This window comes from Lissotriton helveticus, chromosome 7, assembly GCF_964261635.1.
Source record: "Lissotriton helveticus chromosome 7, aLisHel1.1, whole genome shotgun sequence".
In the NCBI taxonomy this organism is placed as follows: Eukaryota; Metazoa; Chordata; class Amphibia; order Caudata; family Salamandridae; genus Lissotriton; species Lissotriton helveticus.
In genome coordinates, this window is record NC_136068.1 from 1606914002 (window position 1) to 1606931668 (window position 17667).

Below are 17667 nucleotides of genomic sequence, written 5' to 3' on the forward strand. Positions count from 1 at the left end.
AGGTAGCCACACGGTAACACACATTCGGGGAATCTAGGTCAAGTAACAATTGCATTGCAGCTTTTGTATTGCACAAGTTGTATTCTAAAAATAATTGCTTCAAATAAAACTTCCTAAAACCAGTATAAAAATTACAAAAAAAGTAAAAAGTGTCAGATACTCTGCTTGGATTTCCCATCGCATGGGCACAGACATATCCCGGGTTTTTTTACAGTAGGGAAAGCCACCAAATGGTGGACTATACCCAGCCTCAGGCGTGTTAAAACAAAGCGATGGGAGTTAATACTAACAAATGTAAGATAGAATGAGAATCCTGTGCTAAGGTTATACTCCAGATACAGTTTAAACGTACTTTGCATAGCATACTCCTTCATTCTGGACCCTTTTGCGTGTTCCAAATAGATGGTTTTAAGGTCACGCTTCGTTATAACCGATTCGGTTAGAATATCTTTAAAAATGTCCTGACCAAAAAGGATCTTGTACCAGGAGAAGATGTGTTTTAACCAGGGGATTTTTGAATGCTGATCCAATTTAATACAGTCTAAAATTACTTCCTGGGTAAACCTAGTTTCTTCTTTGGCCCATATGGACCGCCATAGAGAGAGGGGACGTAATGCGATCAGGTCTGTGGCATGATTTATGCCTAGCTCTCTGTGGGTGATCTCATTTGACGCTGAAGCAGGGAGGCATAGTAGACGTTTCAAGTACCTGTTTTCCTCTTGCTGGATGGATAGGGCAATCTGGGAGTTATATCCCCATATCCCTGCTCCATATAGGGCAGAGGACATGCACCTTGAGTTGTAGATGGAAATCATCTCTCTGATTCTGCGACCCCCCAATTTAGAGGCGAATCTGAAGATGCAATTTGTGTTTCTAGTCATCTTCATACCAACACAAGATTGCTCATTTACCCATCTCCCGTCTCCTGAAAAGGTAATACCTAAGTAGCAAAAATGTTGAACAGACTCAAGTTTATCCCCATCTAAAAAGAATGACTTACTTTTCTTAGGTTTCTTGCCACAGGTCATAGTCATAGTCTTACCCTTATTAATTTTAAGCTTTCTGTCCTTAATAAAAGTGTGAAATTTCTCAATTAGCTTTTGCAGCCCATTCGCGGTCCTGGAAATCAGGACCGCGTCGTCCGCATATAAAAGGACAGGTATTTGTTTTCCATTGATAATGGGGGCGTCAGCAAAAGATTCTTGTAAAAATTGATCAACCTGGTTTATAAAAAGGGAAAATAAAAGGGGAGCAAGCACACACCCTTGTCGGATCCCTCTACCAATTTTAAAAAAGGGGGTGCATGCTCCATCTGATCCGAATCTGACCTTACTTGAGAGGCTACTATACATTCTGGCCAGGAGGTGGATGATTTCAGGTGGTGCGCCCATGGCAAGTAGTGTTGGCCAGAGCAGTGCGTGTTCCACGAGGTCGAATGCGGAACTTAGATCGGCAAAGCACATAAACAAATTCCCCTCCTTGGCTTTTGTGTACTTGCCGATAATAAGTTCAAGGTTCACGCACTGCTCCATAGTTCCTATACCTCTTCGGAACCCATACTGAATAGGTGAAAGAACATTTTTGTCTTCGGCCCAGGACTCTAATCTTACCAGAAGCACGCGACTCAAAATCTTTAACGACGAGTCTAAAAGAGAAATTGGGCGATAATTTCGTGCTTCAGCCCTTGAACCTTTTTTGAAGAGTGGCACTAAGATGGATTGACCCCATGAGGTTGGTAACTTATCCTCGATTGCAGCATTAAAATAGCGTGTTAAAATGGGGGCCCATAAAGCAATCTCGGATTTGAAGAGGTCCACGGGGACCCCGTCTGGACCCGGGGCTTTCCCCCCCTTACTCTTCTCAATTGCCTCAATCACCTCATTTAATGTCACCGAAAACAATAATTTCTCCCATTTAAAACAGGTTGGCGTGTCAGTTAAAACATTAATATATGAAGCGGAAATAAAATCATAGTTAAAATCGGAATTAAAAATCCCAGTGAAGTGTGCTATCCAGGCCTGACAACTGACATGCGAGGTTAGTTCAGGAATGTTGTCGTTCTTCAAGAACGGACTATTTACAGTGTCCCAAAAAAGTTTGTGATCTTTGGTGTCTGCAGCCTGATCTAATTTTGCCCACGCCTCGTCCTGCAATTCCTTCTTCCTAGTGGATAGTGCAATTTTGTAATTATAACGTTCTTCCCTGATCTTACAAAAGTCTCTTGGTGTTGCATCAAGCGAAATTTGTAACCTTTTTAATGACTGAGCACAATTGTCATCAAACCACGCCGCCTTCTTGGTTTCCGGGTTTTACGTATCAGGGATTTCTCAATAGCTTTTGTTATTGTTGAGAATTTAGATAACAGGGTTCGTGGGCATGGTTTCGGAGATAAACAGTACTCGACCTCTTCACGGCAATTTGTGATCACATTGGTAACAAATTTGAGGGGGTCAACTTTTGTCCATTTCACCCTCGTCCCGTTCGGTCTTCCTACAGCAATGTCCTGAATTGGTTGCCCATAGATGTTCCTTTTGGTTCCCCAACCCAGTAATTCGACGGTTACACTGTTGTGATCGCTGACCATTTGTTCGATCACCCAAACATTAATATAGGCTACAGAGCAAGATACCATGATATGATCAATAAATGATTGACTATTCCTTCCATGGAATGTCGGGCATCTGGCGTTGTTTGCATTCTTATTGCATTCGAGGAGTTCCAGGTCGTATTTAGCCAATAGGTTGTTCAGAGCGCTACCAAGGTTGTTATGCGGGAAATGATTATGTACACATGTTGCTTCCCTTCCCGAGTACTCCTCCCTATGGCCACATGCCCCCTTGAGTGCATAAGTGCATGGTTTGATGTTAAAATCTCCTGCCCACAGGATGGCAGCTGGTTTGGGTGTACTTAATAGAATTGCATCAATGGCCCGCTCAATATCAGAAATAAACATTCCCTGTTTGTGCCCCGCAATGTTATTATAAAAATTCACTATTATTAAGTCTCTGAATCCACTATGGGCCAGACGCAAAACAGAGGCATGTTCTCCTAAAACTACATGATCACTAACATAGAACTCAGTCAGTGCGGTGGATATCAAGGTCACAAGTCCGCCCTTGGCTCGACCAGCCTGGGAAGCCACAGCCAGCACATTAAAGGAGGTATAACCCTCAACGTGTACTTCAGCCCTATCCCAGGTTTCTTGCAGGCAGATTATGTCGTAACCCTGTTTAATGAAGTCAGCCCATATGGGCGTGTTTACCTTAGAGGCTAACCCAGCTATATTCCATGTAATAGCCCTCAGGGTCTCTTCCAGGACTGCTTGGGATGGGTCGGTAACTGTTATGGCTGATGATATTATTGGGTTTCCCAGACCATTTTCAGCAGTACATGTGATGTCATCTATCTCAATTACATCATTAGAGCTTGTTACAGGGGTGTCTGTTGGTGGTTCCCCAACTGTATTACTAGCCATTAACCTAGGGGCCTCACTTGCAGGTGGTCCTTCGACAGGGGTATTCTCGAGTCAGTCGTTTTCTTCTAAGGAATTAAATATCTGAAATCTATTCGATGTTGGGACTGCAAATTGACCACAAATGTTAGTTCCTAGCCCAATGGCATTATGGTTGTTAAAGTAATTACATAAATTCATAGGATGTTGTGGAGCATACTGATTATTTGGGTCATGGAAAGTCAGGGGGTACCCAACTGATTGCTTTGGTGCCTGCTGTAATAGTGGATAAGGCGTGTTAATTGCTCTGGGGTGTTTAAAATTCTGCACAGGAATCTTAAGTCCCACCAGATTTCTATAGAAGTAGTCCAATGGGAACAAGGTGGTATTGTAATCATTGTTTGAAGGAATGGGCGCATTCAAAATGGAATCTCTTGCCCATTCGGTGGTTTTGTAGTTTATGATTACACAGTCCCCGCTAATTTCTTTTTTACTAGGGCCCACCCAGCCCACCCTTTGGGTTGAGAGGATCTGGTCTGCCCCACTTAGGGGGAATCCACAATTATTGACAAGCCAGTGTAAAATTTTGTTTTAAGTGTTTCATTGTTTTCAAATTGGGAGGGTTTAAGTTTTGGGACATTGGCAAGAATAGCCACATATGGCCTACTTTCTGGTGGGAGATTGATCACCGCAGGAATGATATTATTATGGTAACTGCGTACTGGTGGGTTCCTGCTTGCTGAAAAATGAACCGTAGGCACTTCTCCTCTTACCCTAGAAGAAGAGGATGTTGAAGGCCCATTGATGGTATTGCCTGAAGTGTTGGTATGTAAATTTGTGGGCTTGCCAGAAACTGCCGTAGGGGTCACATTTCTAGCGGGTAGAACCTGTGGTTTAGTTGTGTTAGAGACAGTCATATTGGCCTTATTCACAGGCGGTACATTCAAGGCGGTTTGAGTAACTTGTGGACCCAGGTGTTCAAGAATGTCTAGTTTAGCTAAACCCAATTTCTCCAGATTTTCCACCTTTTTACATATCTGCTCGAGTTTGTCATTTAGGGGGGCAATAAGGAGCTTCATAGCATCCATAATGTGGCCCATTGTGGACTCCCCATTGTCTATAATTCCCGAATTTGACTGTGGTCGTTCCCTTCCATTGGTCTGCTCTAATAGTGGTAAAGTCGCCTTCTTTCTTCTACCCCTTTGATTGGCATACCCCCTACTTGGGGCGGGTAATTTTCTTTTGTACGTGCGTCTAGATCTGCGATGGACAGAGCCGTAATTGGTCATACTATCGACGCTGCTGTTGTTAGGTAAATCAATTGTGTGGATTGGATCTTCATTATCGCAGGAAATCAAGACTGTACTGATCTCGGATGCCTTGCTAGGCCCCGGTTCATCAGATGGTGTTACAATGATCTGCAAATTAGGAGTTAGGGACAGACGACTATCCCTGTCCTGAAATACAGCTGGGAGTGTTGGGGAATCTTCCACAAGGGATGACACAGGCCCGGGAAGACCTGTGTAGGATTGCATTAAGATAGAATCATTTGATAGTGCTGTCACATCTATATTATGTACATTACTGTCGGCAGTTTGTGATATCTGCTGAATTAGACAGGTGCTGGGTGGTAACGACAAACGTCTCTCAGTATTTTCGATAGCGTTCGCTACCACCACAATTGTCTGTTGAAGCATGCGATCAATTGCAGTTAGCGTTGGTAACGGTGTTTTAGTTTGAGCGGTGTTCCTTGTAACAGAGCGTGTGTGAATGGGCGTTTTTTTTGCCATGTTCTTAGTAGTGGATTTGGACTCCATGGGGGCCATAAACAATATGCTTAATCAACGATGATGTAAATACCTTAGCGATCGGTGACAGATCGACCAGGGGGTAGTGCCCAGCCCAGACTCCTCAGGCCTCTGAGGGCCACAGAGGGCCCGCCCTTTGCCCGGGCTTAGCCCCGGGCCCTGCCCCGCGCGCGGTCCCGCGACGCGGGAAGGCCAGCTCCTTTAACGGCGCCTCCGGGCGCCAAGCCTCGACGCGACTTCCTGTCCTGTCGCGGAGGCTTCTGGGGGCTGTAGTCTCGACTCCCCCGCTCTGCGGCAGTCCCGGTGTCAGAGGGCTGCGGCGGGGGGAGGAGACAGCAGGCGCGGTGATGGACGCTCGAGACCCCTTTTCAGCGAGGCTGGTGGCAGGTCAGGATCCCACGAGGCGGACTAGCATGCAGGTAGGCTCACGCACTGGACACAGCAGGTTTGGCGCTAACACCCCGCTCCACCGCAAGGCCAGCCCCTTTAACGGCGCCTCCGGGCGGAAAGCCTCGACGCGACTTCCTGTCCTGTCGCGGAGGCTTCTGGGGGCTGTAGTCTCGACTCCCCCGCTCTGCGGCAGTCCCGGTGTCAGAGGGCTGCGGCGGGGGGAGGAGACAGCAGGCGCGGTGATGGACGCTCGAGACCCCTTTTCAGCGAGGCTGGTGGCAGGTCAGGATCCCACGAGGCGGACTAGCGTGCAGGTAGGCTCACGCACTGGACACAGCAGGTTTGGCGCTAACACCCCGCTCCACCGCAAGGCCAGCCCCTTTAACGGCGCCTCCGGGCGCCAAGCCTCGACGCGACTTCCTGTCCTGTCGCGGAGGCTTCTGGGGGCTGTAGTCTCGACTCCCCCGCTCTGCGGCAGTCCCGGTGTCAGAGGGCTGCGGCGGGGGGAAGAGACAGCAGGCGCGGTGATGGACGCTCGAGACCCCTTTTCAGCGAGGCTGGTGGCAGGTCAGGATCCCACGAGGCGGACTAGCGTGCGGGTAGGCTCACGCACTGGACACAGCAGGTTTGGTGCTAACACCCCGCTCCACCGCAAGGCCAGCCCCTTTAACGGCGCCTCCGGGCGCCAAGCCTCGACGCGACTTCCTGTCCTGTCGCGGAGGCTTCTGGGGGCTGTAGTCTCGACTCCCCCGCTCTGCGGCAGTCCCGGTGTCAGAGGGCTGCGGCGGGGGGAGGAGACAGCAGGCGCGGTGATGGACGCTCGAGACCCCTTTTCAGCGAGGCTGGTGGCAGGTCAGGATCCCACGAGGCGGACTAGCGTGCAGGTAGGCTCACGCACTGGACACAGCAGGTTTGGCGCTAACACCCCGCTCCACCGCAAGGCCAGCCCCTTTAACGGCGCCTCCGGGCGCCAAGCCTCGACGTGACTTCCTGTCCTGTCGCGGAGGCTTCTGGGGGCTGTAGTCTCGACTCCCCCGCTCTGCGGCAGTCCCGGTGTCAGAGGGCTGCGGCGGGGGGAGGAGACAGCAGGCGCGGTGATGGACGCTCGAGACCCCTTTTCAGCGAGGCTGGTGGCAGGTCAGGATCCCACGAGGCGGACTAGCGTGCAGGTAGGCTCACGCACTGGACACAGCAGGTTTGGCGCTCAATTCCTCTGTCCCTCTGCTAAGAAGGAGAGGGCATTTTGTGTTTTGATCTTAAATAATTAATTTTCATATTAGAAATAAAAGCATGTGCTAGAAATCTGCGCCGCAGGAGAGTAGGCAGATGTGTGTCAAGTGTCTCCACGGATGCATGGAGAATAGAGACGTGTGAAGGGTGTACGTTTGGGTAGAAGGCTTGTCAGGGATGTCTGCATCCAAAGAGGTGGGTCATGGTTCTGTGAGTATGGTAGACAAGATGTAAGTACCATGACCGGGATCTCGTTCTAGAGGAGCTACAATACAAAGTAGATGTTTTTGTATGCCTTGAAAAGCGCGACAGACACTGCCAAAATAGGTGTGTGGAATAGGTAGAGGGTCTCTGTGAAAAGGACATATGGTGTTTCAGGCGATCGTTGTACAAATGGTGTCACAGGAGACTCTGCAGCATGGTAGAGGGGAGTGCAGATGTTCCAAGAGGTCCTCTGTACATTTTCCATAAAGCCTAATAATGACATGTTTGTTATTTTCTGTGGCACCACAAACGTTTCTAGTGCAACTATACTAGAAAAGTGAATTAGATTAGTGATCTGAACCAAGCAGTTCGGGAGTGCTAAAGCTATATAAGACTCTTTTCAGGCTGTCATGTTGTTCAGAGGGGGCTAATATCTTAAATTAATCCCATGACATGGGCACAACTGCTTTATAGCCTGTGGTAAAGTGTCATTCAAAATGTGACGCATAAAATAATGAAATGTCACACAAACATATTTGAAAATGGGAAACCTCATGAATACGTAAACTGAAAACTTGGCAGCTATGGAGCACAACATTGAATTTTGTATGCTTATTACTGGAATGTGCGTATTTTTATATTTTTTATACTATAGTCTATTTTCCTTCTTCAACTTTGAATACACAAATGTGCTGTAAGTCTTATATGGGTCATACGTTTTAGCAAAGAACTCGAACATGTTTTTATGTATGGTATTGGTGGAGGTACAAATGTGTCTGCTGTTCTTAAACTAAGTGTTTCCTCCCTCAGGGTGCTGATGTGTTTCTGCAATGGATTCCTCTGGAGGAGTTTGGAGATGGAGCTCAAATCGTCTATTCAAAGAAGGTAAGCGTCCTAATCCCAAAATTAAATTCATTATTGAGTTCTATGTGTGTCCTCTGAATATATCCACAAACGACAAGAAGCTGCAGACTCATCATTTCTGTCCAACTGTGTCCGTCTTTCCTGTATCCTCATGGCAGTAGATCTAGGTGTTAAGTTTGTGTTTAAGTTCAACAGATGCCAATATTTTCTTGAGAAAGAAGTCTCAGGTTATATGGCTTTCTTCTACTTTTCACAGAGTAAGGACGTTTTCGCCAACTATTTAAAAGCCACAAATAGAGAGCAACTCCTCCAATGTCTTTTTGGTAGTAGTGAAAGAGAGATTGACTAGGAGAGAGCAGTCTGAGTGGATTATTGATTCTACCTCATGATGCCAATGGTCAAACAAATAATTCTGTTGTTACATCATTTTTCGGTCCCACACCCAAACAACTTTCGTTATCTGTTGTTGAAAGAATAACTTTGTACAATACCAGTATTTGCAGTGGGCTTTGGGTCAGCCCATTGCTTATCATTGGTTGGCGTTTTTCTGGACCTGATGGTGCTTGATTATTATTCGAAAGCTTTCATTTCTTTTATTGTGTTTAAAATTCTTCTGTGGCATAGCTTCTTTGCCATACTTTTGATAGGATGACTTGTACCATTCAACTGTTTACTTGCAGGTAACTACTTTTACCTTTGCACACTCCATGTGCTTCTTCCTAGTCGCATCCACACCCCTGTGCTTTCAATGCTGCGCCCCTCAGCTCCACCATCACTACCTGATCCCTTCTGCTCTGCTTCTTTTTTTGTTGACCTACAGCCACTCCACCTGTTGATCCTCTCTGCCACTCACTGTTACTCTGTGACTTTCAGCTGCTTCTGCCCCTCTTCTTTTCGAATTGTTTTTTGTATTTGGTGACCCAGACAGCTGCCATTTTCTGCCGACTAACTTCATCCTGCTATTTTATAATTTGCAATTGCAAGATGGCTATTCACCATGGAACTGTATATTTAATGTATTAAAAAAATGACTGCTACTGCATCATGATACACACTTGTGCATGCAGGGTGATGCATACGTGCGTGTACGTATTTGTCCTGAGTCCTGCCATTGTGGGTTTATTTTTGTTGTTTTTAGTGATGCTGTTCAGCATCAGCAACAACCTTTTGTTCATTTAAGTTTTGCTGTCACTATCAAGCATCAGCAACGAGCATTGGCAAACCAGAAAGGTAGATGACACCTATAAAAGTAATCTCTGTCTGCTTTGCCGGTGCTTGTTTTTAGAGAAGACAGCGAAGGAGTGACCCTCAGCCCCTCACTGTCCCTGGGCCATCCTATACCTCTCTAAGGTATTGCTCCTTTTTATTTTTTCCAATAAAAGAATGTTCGAGGCATGTGGGCTGCTGAATTTATATCTATGCATAGATCGCCGCCTAGTGTTGGGTCCGGATGATTGCACATTGTTGTCCTGGAAGAGTCTTCGAAGTATCACGAGATAGGTGGCTCCTCCCCTGGACTACAGTGATCATGGGCATCCTCTCCATGGTCAGATTGTTTTTTTCCGCCATTGGGTTCGGATGTACCTTCTTAACTCAAGTTCGGAATATATATAAATACTCTTTCTCATGGCCAAAAGGCCTTCGGGGCGTCGGTATTGTCTTTTGTTCGGTGCCTTCTACTTGTTTCGAGTTTCTTGGAACACGACGTCGAAGACTGATTGCCTTTCGACTCCAAAGGCCCCATCGACGATTGACGATGGAACGGAGTCCGTTCAAGCGCTGCCCCGTTTGCAACTCGAAATACCCTCACATCGATGTGCACCCGGTGTGCAATAAATGTCTCTCATCGGACCACGACGAGGCCAGCTGCATTGCCTGTTCAAAATTCAGATCGAAGAAAACTCTTCGTCTTCGACGCGCGGCACGACAGTCAGCGCGAGAGTCGGCACCCGATCCAGAAAACATCTTCGGGGGTGACGGCGAGGAGGGTGTACAAGAAGAGGATCCTGCTCAGCACTCGGATCCCTCATTGGAGCAAGACTCACCATACAATGAGGACGAGGAAGAACTCTATGTCCCTGATGAAGACATCGTCGAGGTAGGAGACGACGTACAACCTCTCGGAGCCGTCGACGACGACTCAAGCGAGGAGCTAGGCCCAACCGCAGTAGCGGGGCCCCATACAGACTCTTCCACGGCTCAGGTCGAGGCATCGCCGGAAGGCCTTAGCCAAGATCTTCATACAAGTTCTCTAGTCCCGCTTCGAGGCCCAACTAAGAACATTTCTAATGAGCCATCGGTCGAACGGCCACAATCAGTGGACAAACAGAAACCGAAACATACAGACACTAAAACGAAACCGAAAGTGGTGAAAACTACCATCGGCTCGACGACTTCGGAACCTACCAAGTCAAAACGTGTGCTCGACCCCTCGGGGTCGACAGGGGGCGTCGACCCAAAGATCGGAGCGACAAAACCCGTGTCTGCAGTTAAACACGTCACGCTCACGTCGACGTCCGGCTCCAAAGATGGCGACTCTTCCAAGGGACTCAAGGCACAAAAAGCCATCGAACCGAAGATTCAGAAGCCGCAGTTAGTCAAGGCCTTCGAGCCGAAATCCAAACTCGGCCCAAAGGAACAGACCTCATCGAGGCACACAAGCGTACCTGCTGCGCAGCAACGGCTCGAGTCAGTCGGATCAAAGACCAAGGCTTCAAAGCAAGTAGGCTCATCACCTATGCTTACGGCGCCGATAAAATATGGCCTGCCACCCACGGCACGGCCTAAAACTGTCCAACTCCCAAAGGCTGCCGACTCATCCAAGTCCACAACGGGAGATGCACCCACCCAGCCTCGGACGGAAGACGTTCTGTTCCAACCACCGTCCTTTGACGAACAGTCAAAATTGTACATCGACTCCGCTTCATGTCGACTCACCGTTTATAAACGAAAAAGCAGGCCTGAAACTCCCATGGAGTCTTACAAGATACCACTAAAGAAAAAGAGGGACAATACGGCCTCTTTTTGAACCCATACAGCCCCTATGGGCAAGACTATGCCTACTCTCCCACACCTGTCACTGAGGATGTGGAGGAAGGGGACAATGAGGACCAGTTTAACTATCCCATTGACACAGATCAGGATGAGTCCCAGCCATGGGCTGACACTGTTGACCCTGATGAACCACACACCACCCCTGACACTCAGTCATATGCAGTCAAAACTTCGCCTACTGAAGATACTGCTGCGTTTAACGCACTAATTGAAAGGGCAGCCCTTAACCATGATGTCGACATGCACGCTGACCCTGTGGAGGAAGACTTTCTCTTTGATACGTTCTCAACATCAGAAAGATCTGTAAAAACTCTGCCTATGCTCGAAGGTGTGCTCAAACATGCTAGCGACATTTTTAAAGAGCCCACTAAAGCGAGGGTGGTAAACCCCAGAATTGAACGGAAGTACCGGCCTGCGCCAGTGGACCCTACGTATATCAGAGGCCAACTCCCCTTGGGCTCCTTAGTGGTGGCTAATGCTCGTAAAAGAGCAAACTCTCAGACAACTGTTGATGCTCCTCCTCTGGAAAAAGAATCCAAGATCTTGGAAGCTTCTGGGAAGCGTGTAGCAGCACAAGCAGCTAATATTTGGAGGATCTCCAATACACAGGCCCTGTTAGCAAGATATGACAGGGCCCACTATGACACGTTAGAGCAGCTCCTGCAACACTTGCCAGATGCTTATAAGGAGGGAGCAGAAATGCTTATACAGGAAGGGAAGTTGATCTCCAACGCGTCCATTAAGTGTGCGTTGGATGCAGCTGACACAGCGGCTAGGGCCATAAACACTAGCGTAATGCTCAGACGGCATGCCTGGCTCCGCATCTCTGGTTTCAAGTCAGAAATCCAAACTACTCTACTTAATCAGCCAGTTAACCCTGACTTCCTGTTTGGTCCAGAGGTAGACACCACTCTAGAGAAGATTAAAAAAGACACTGAAACTGCAAAATCCATGGGAGCTCTGCAGTTTCAACAGTTCTGGGGCAGTTCCTTTCGTCGCTCCGGTAACAGGGGAGCTTCTAGAGGTCAAATGTCGCAACAAGCCCAATACACCAAGGGATGCACACAATCCACCTATAACAAGAACAATAGGGGTGGATACCATGGAAACAGCACCAAAGGTAGAGGACGTGGAAATAATAATGCCAGATCCTCCGCCACTAACAAACAGTGATGTCTTGTCACTGCCCCCCGACCATACGACACCGATCGGGGGGAGACTTCAGCAGTTCCTGCCAGTCTGGGAAAGCATTACCACGGACAGGTGGGTGAGACAACTTATACATCACGGCTATTGTCTGGAATTAACCTCCACTCCACCCAACATACCTCCAAGGCACCGTCCTATGTCCGCAGAGCACATGCACTTATTGCAGCAAGAAGTCATCTACATGCTGCAAAAAGGGGCCATAGAACTCGTGCCTTTAGCACAACAGGGTACAGGGGTGTATTCGCTGTACTTCTTAATCCCAAAAAAGGACGGGTCTCTCAGGCTCATTCTAGACCTCAGACCCCTAAACCAATACATCCTATCAGAACACTTTCACATGCTCACTTTACAGCAAGTTCTGCCATTGCTCAGTCAGGGAGATTTCCTAGCAACCCTAGATCTGAAGGATGCCTATTTCCACATTCCCATTCACCCCAGTCACAGGAAATATCTCAGGTTCACCATCAACAACCAGCATTACCAGTTCAAAGTCCTGCCTTTCGGGGTCATCACTGCCCCCAGGGTGTTTACCAAATGCTTGGCAACAGTAGCCGCACATCTTCGGAGACAACACATCCATGTCTATCCGTATCTAGACGACTGGCTTGTCCAGGCAAAATCGGCCCAGCAGTGTGCCAGACACATGTCCCGCACAATTCACCTCCTCCACAGTCTAGGATTTTCACTCAATTACCCAAAGTCTCATCTTCAACCCGCCCCTAAACAACAGTACCTAGGCGCGGAAATAAACACTCTCACTGCCACAGCGCAGCCAAACTCGGAAAGAGTCAACAGCATGCAGGTACTGATTCAAAAATTCAGGCCACAACACTCACTCCCAGCGCAAGTGTTCATGCAACTAATAGGCATGATGGCCTCCTGCATCTTTATAGTCCCGCACGCGAGTCTACACATGCGTCCGCTTCAGGAATGCTTAGCACGCCAGTGGAACCAGGCTCACGGACAGCTGAAAGACCTAGTGTTGGTGACCGGTCGTGCATACAACTCTCTGCATTGGTGGAACACACAAAACCTTTGCAGGGGACGACCGTTCCAGGAGCCTGTACCACAGGTGGTGCTCACAGCGGACGCATCTCTCCAGGGCTGGGGGGCTCATGTCCTCCATTATACTGTGCAGGGACTATGGACCACACAGCAGAAATGGTTGCACATCAACCTCCTGGAATTGATGGCGATCTTCATGGCGATGAAGGCATTCAAGTTGCATCTCTGCAACAAAGTCGTGCTTATCTGGACGGACAACATGACTGCAATGTATTACATTCAAAAACAGGGGGGGACACACTCCCCACAATTGTCACACCTAGCACAGTGCATGTGGAAGTGGGCCATTCAGAGGAACATGTTCCTCATGGCGGAACACCTCCCAGGCAAGGACAACCAGATGGCGGACCTGCTCAGCAGGCACAGCCATCAGATGCACGGGTGGGAGATACATCCCTCGGTGCTCCAACCATATTTCCAGCAGTGGGGTCATCCAGAGATAGACCTCTTCGCCACACCCGAAAACGCAAAATGCCACACCTTCGCCGCCAGGTTCCCACATCCGCAGTCTCAGGGCAATGCGATATGGATGAACTGGTCAAACAGATTTGCGTACGCTTTTCCTCCGGCACCACTCATACCGCTGGTGGCGCGCAAACTGAGGCAACACTCCATGACACTCATCCTAGTTGCTCCAACTTGGGCGAGGCAAGCCTGGTACACCACGTTCCTAGAACTTTCACTGGTGCCCCACCAGCGACTAAACCTCACACCCAGGCTCCTCACTCAGAGCCATAGAGACATTCAGCACCCAGATCCGCAACAGTTAAGCCTTGCAATCTGGCTCCTGAGGTCATAGAGTTTGGCTACCTAAAATTACCCCCTGACTGTATGGACATCATCAAGGAGGCTAGAAGACCTACCACCAGGGCATGCTATGCGGCGAAATGGAAGCGTTTTGTCATCTATTGTTCCAATAATGACATTAATTCACTGGATGCTTCCACGCAGAACATCATATGTTACTTGCTGCACCTATACAGATGCAATCTTGCGTATAGTTCCATCAGGATACATTTAGCTGCAATGGCCGCTTATCTTCAAAATAATTCAGAAAAGGGGGCGGTGATGGACAGAGCATCTGAGTTAAACAGAACACTCATACCCAGTCAAAAGATATGGGCTTGATCCATCACCGTTTTTTAGCTCACTGCACCATCCCAGCTCAGAACCTGGCTATATGCAAATTAGTCTGACTCTGGCCCAGTGCATCATGGGAACAGGGCAGACCAAACTACCAAGCCAATTCTTTACTGGAAAGGAAACAAGCTTCCGGGGACCGGTTTCTGGCATTGCAGCCATCTTCGGCCCGGCTTGCTTGAATCCTGATGGTGCAGTGAGCAAGGGACTCATGTCTGAGCATACCCTGCCACTCCTATAGTGGCCAAAACGATTCAGAAAAGGGGGTGGTGATGGACAGAGCATCTGAGTTAAACAGAACACTCATACCCAGTCAAAAGATCAGGGCTTGATCCATCACCGTTTTTTAGCTCACTGCACCATCCCAGCTCAGAACCTGGCTATATGCAAATTAGTCTGACCCTGGCCCAGTGCATCATGGGAACAGGGCAGACAAACTACCTAGCCAATTCTTTACTGGAAAGGAAACAAGCTTCCGGGGACCGGTTTCTGGCATTGCAGCCGTCTTCGGCCCGGCTTGCTTGAATCCTGATGGTGCAGTGAGCAAGGGACTCATGTCTGAGCATACCCTGCCACTCCTATAGTGGCCAAAACGATTCAGAAAAGGGGGTGGTGATGGACAGAGCATCTGAGTTAAACAGAACACTCATACCCAGTCAAAAGATCAGGGCTTGATCCATCACCGTTTTTTAGCTCACTGCACCATCCCAGCTCAGAACCTGGCTATATGCAAATTAGTCTGACCCAGGCCCAGTGCATCATGGGAACAGGGCAGACCAAACTACCAAGCCAATTCTTTACTGGAAAGGAAACAAGCTTCCGGGGACCGGTTTCTGGCATTGCAGCCGTCTTCGGCCCGGCTTGCTTGAATCCTGATGGTGCAGTGAGCAAGGGACTCATGTCTGAGCATACCCTGCCACTCCTATAGTGGCCAAAACGATTCAGAAAAGGGGGTGGTGATGGACAGAGCATCTGAGTTAAACAGAACACTCATACCCAGTCAAAAGATCAGGGCTTGATCCATCACCGTTTTTTAGCTCACTGCACCATCCCAGCTCAGAACCTGGCTATATGCAAATTAGTCTGACCCTGGCCCAGTGCATCATGGGAACAGGGCAGACCAAACTACCAAGCCAATTCTTTACTGGAAAGGAAACAAGCTTCCGGGGACCGGTTTCTGGCATTGCAGCCGTCTTCGGCCCGGCTTGCTTGAATCCTGATGGTGCAGTGAGCAAGGGACTCATGTCTGAGCATACCCTGCCACTCCTATAGTGGCCAAAACGATTCAGAAAAGGGGGTGGTGATGGACAGAGCATCTGAGTTAAACAGAACACTCATACCCAGTCAAAAGATCAGGGCTTGATCCATCACCGTTTTTTTAGCCCACTGCACCATCCCAGCTCAGAACCTGGCTATATGCAAATTAGTCTGACCCTGGCCCAGTGCATCAAGGGAACAGGGCATACCAAACTACCAAGCCAATTCTTTACTGGAAAGGAAACAAGCTTTCGGGGACCGGTTTCTGGTATTGCAGCCGTCTTCGGCCCGGCTTGCTTGAATCCTGATGGTGCAGTGAGCAAGGGACTCATGTCTGAGCATACCCTGCCACTCCTATAGTGGCCAAAACGATTCAGAAAAGGGGGTGGTGATGGACAGAGCATCTGAGTTAAACAGAACACTCATACCCAGTCAAAAGATCAGGGCTTGATCCATCACCGTTTTTTAGCTCACTGCACCATCCCAGCTCAGAACCTGGCTATATGCAAATTAGTCTGACCCTGGCCCAGTGCATCATGGGAACAGGGCAGACCAAACTACCAAGCCAATTCTTTACTGGAAAGGAAACAAGCTTCCGGGGACCGGTTTCTGGCATTGCAGCCGTCTTCGGCCCGGCTTGCTTGAATCCTGATGGTGCAGTTAGCAAGGGACTCATGTCTGAGCATACCCTGCCACTCCTATAGTGGCCAAAACGATTCAGAAAAGGGGGTGGTGATGGACAGAGCATCTGAGTTAAACAGAACACTCATACCCAGTCAAAAGATCAGGGCTTGATCCATCACCGTTTTTTAGCTCACTGCACCATCCCAGCTCAGAACCTGGCTATATGCAAATTAGTCTGACCCTGGCCCAGTGCATCATGGGAACAGGGCAGACCAAACTACCAAGCCAATTCTTTACTGGAAAGGAAACAAGCTTCCGGGGATCGGTTTCTGGCATTGCAGCCGTCTTCGGCCCGGCTTGCTTGAATCCTGATGGTGCAGTGAGCAAGGGACTCATGTCGGAGCATACCCTGCCACTCCTATAGTGGCCAAAACAATTCAGAAAAGGGGGTGGTGATGGACAGAGCATCTGAGTTAAACAGAACACTCATACCCAGTCAAAAGATCAGGGCTTGATCCATCACCGTTTTTTAGCTCACTGCACCATCCCAGCTCAGAACCTGGCTATATGCAAATTAGTCTGACCCTGACCCAGTGCATCATGGGAACAGGGCAGACCAAACTAACAAGCCAATTCTTTACTGGAAAGGAAACAAGCTTCCGGGGACCGGTTTCTGGCATTGCAGCCGTCTTCGGCCCGGCTTGCTTGAATCCTGATGGGGCAGTGAGCAAGGGACCTATGTCTGAGCATACCCTGCCACTCCTATAGTGGCCAAAACGATTCAGAAAAGGGGGTGGTGATGAACAGAGCATCTGAGTTAAACAGAACACTCATACCCAGTCAAAAGATCAGGGCTTGATCCATCACCGTTTTTTAGCTCACTGCACCATCCCAGCTCAGAACCTGGCTATATGCAAATTAGTCTGACCCTGGCCCAGTGCATCATGGGAACAGGGCAGACCAAACTACCAAGCCAATTCTTTACTGGAAAGGAAACAAGCTTCCGGGGACCGGTTTCTGGCATTGCAGCCGTCTTCGGCCCGGCTTGCTTGAATCCTGATGGTGCAGTGAGCAAGGGACTCATGTCTGAGCATACCCTGCCACTCCTATAGTCGGGCCAAAGACACAGGGCTGGTGCAGTGAGCTAAAAAACGGTGATGGATCAAGCCCTGATCTTTTGACTGGGTAGGAGTGTTCTGCTTAATTCAGATACTCTGTCCATCACCACCCCCTTTTTGAATCGTTTTGGCCACCATAAGTGTGGAAGGGTATGCTCAGATGTGAGTCCCTTGCTCGCTGCACCATCAGGATTCAAGCAAGCCGGGCCGAAGACGGCTGTAATGCCAGAAACCGGTCCCCGGAAGCTTGTTT

General features: G+C 48.6%; 1 protein-coding gene across 1 annotated transcript in view; it reads left to right on the forward strand.

Moving 5' to 3' along the window:
• Positions 1 to 17667, forward strand: part of TBC1D17 (TBC1 domain family member 17) — a 738599-nt gene that overhangs the window by 133886 nt on the left and 587046 nt on the right. Inside the window, exon 3 of the mRNA XM_078655234.1 lies at positions 7894 to 7968. Within this exon, the coding sequence (XP_078511360.1) occupies positions 7894 to 7968 (75 nt within the window). The remainder of the gene's footprint in view (positions 1 to 7893; positions 7969 to 17667) is intronic.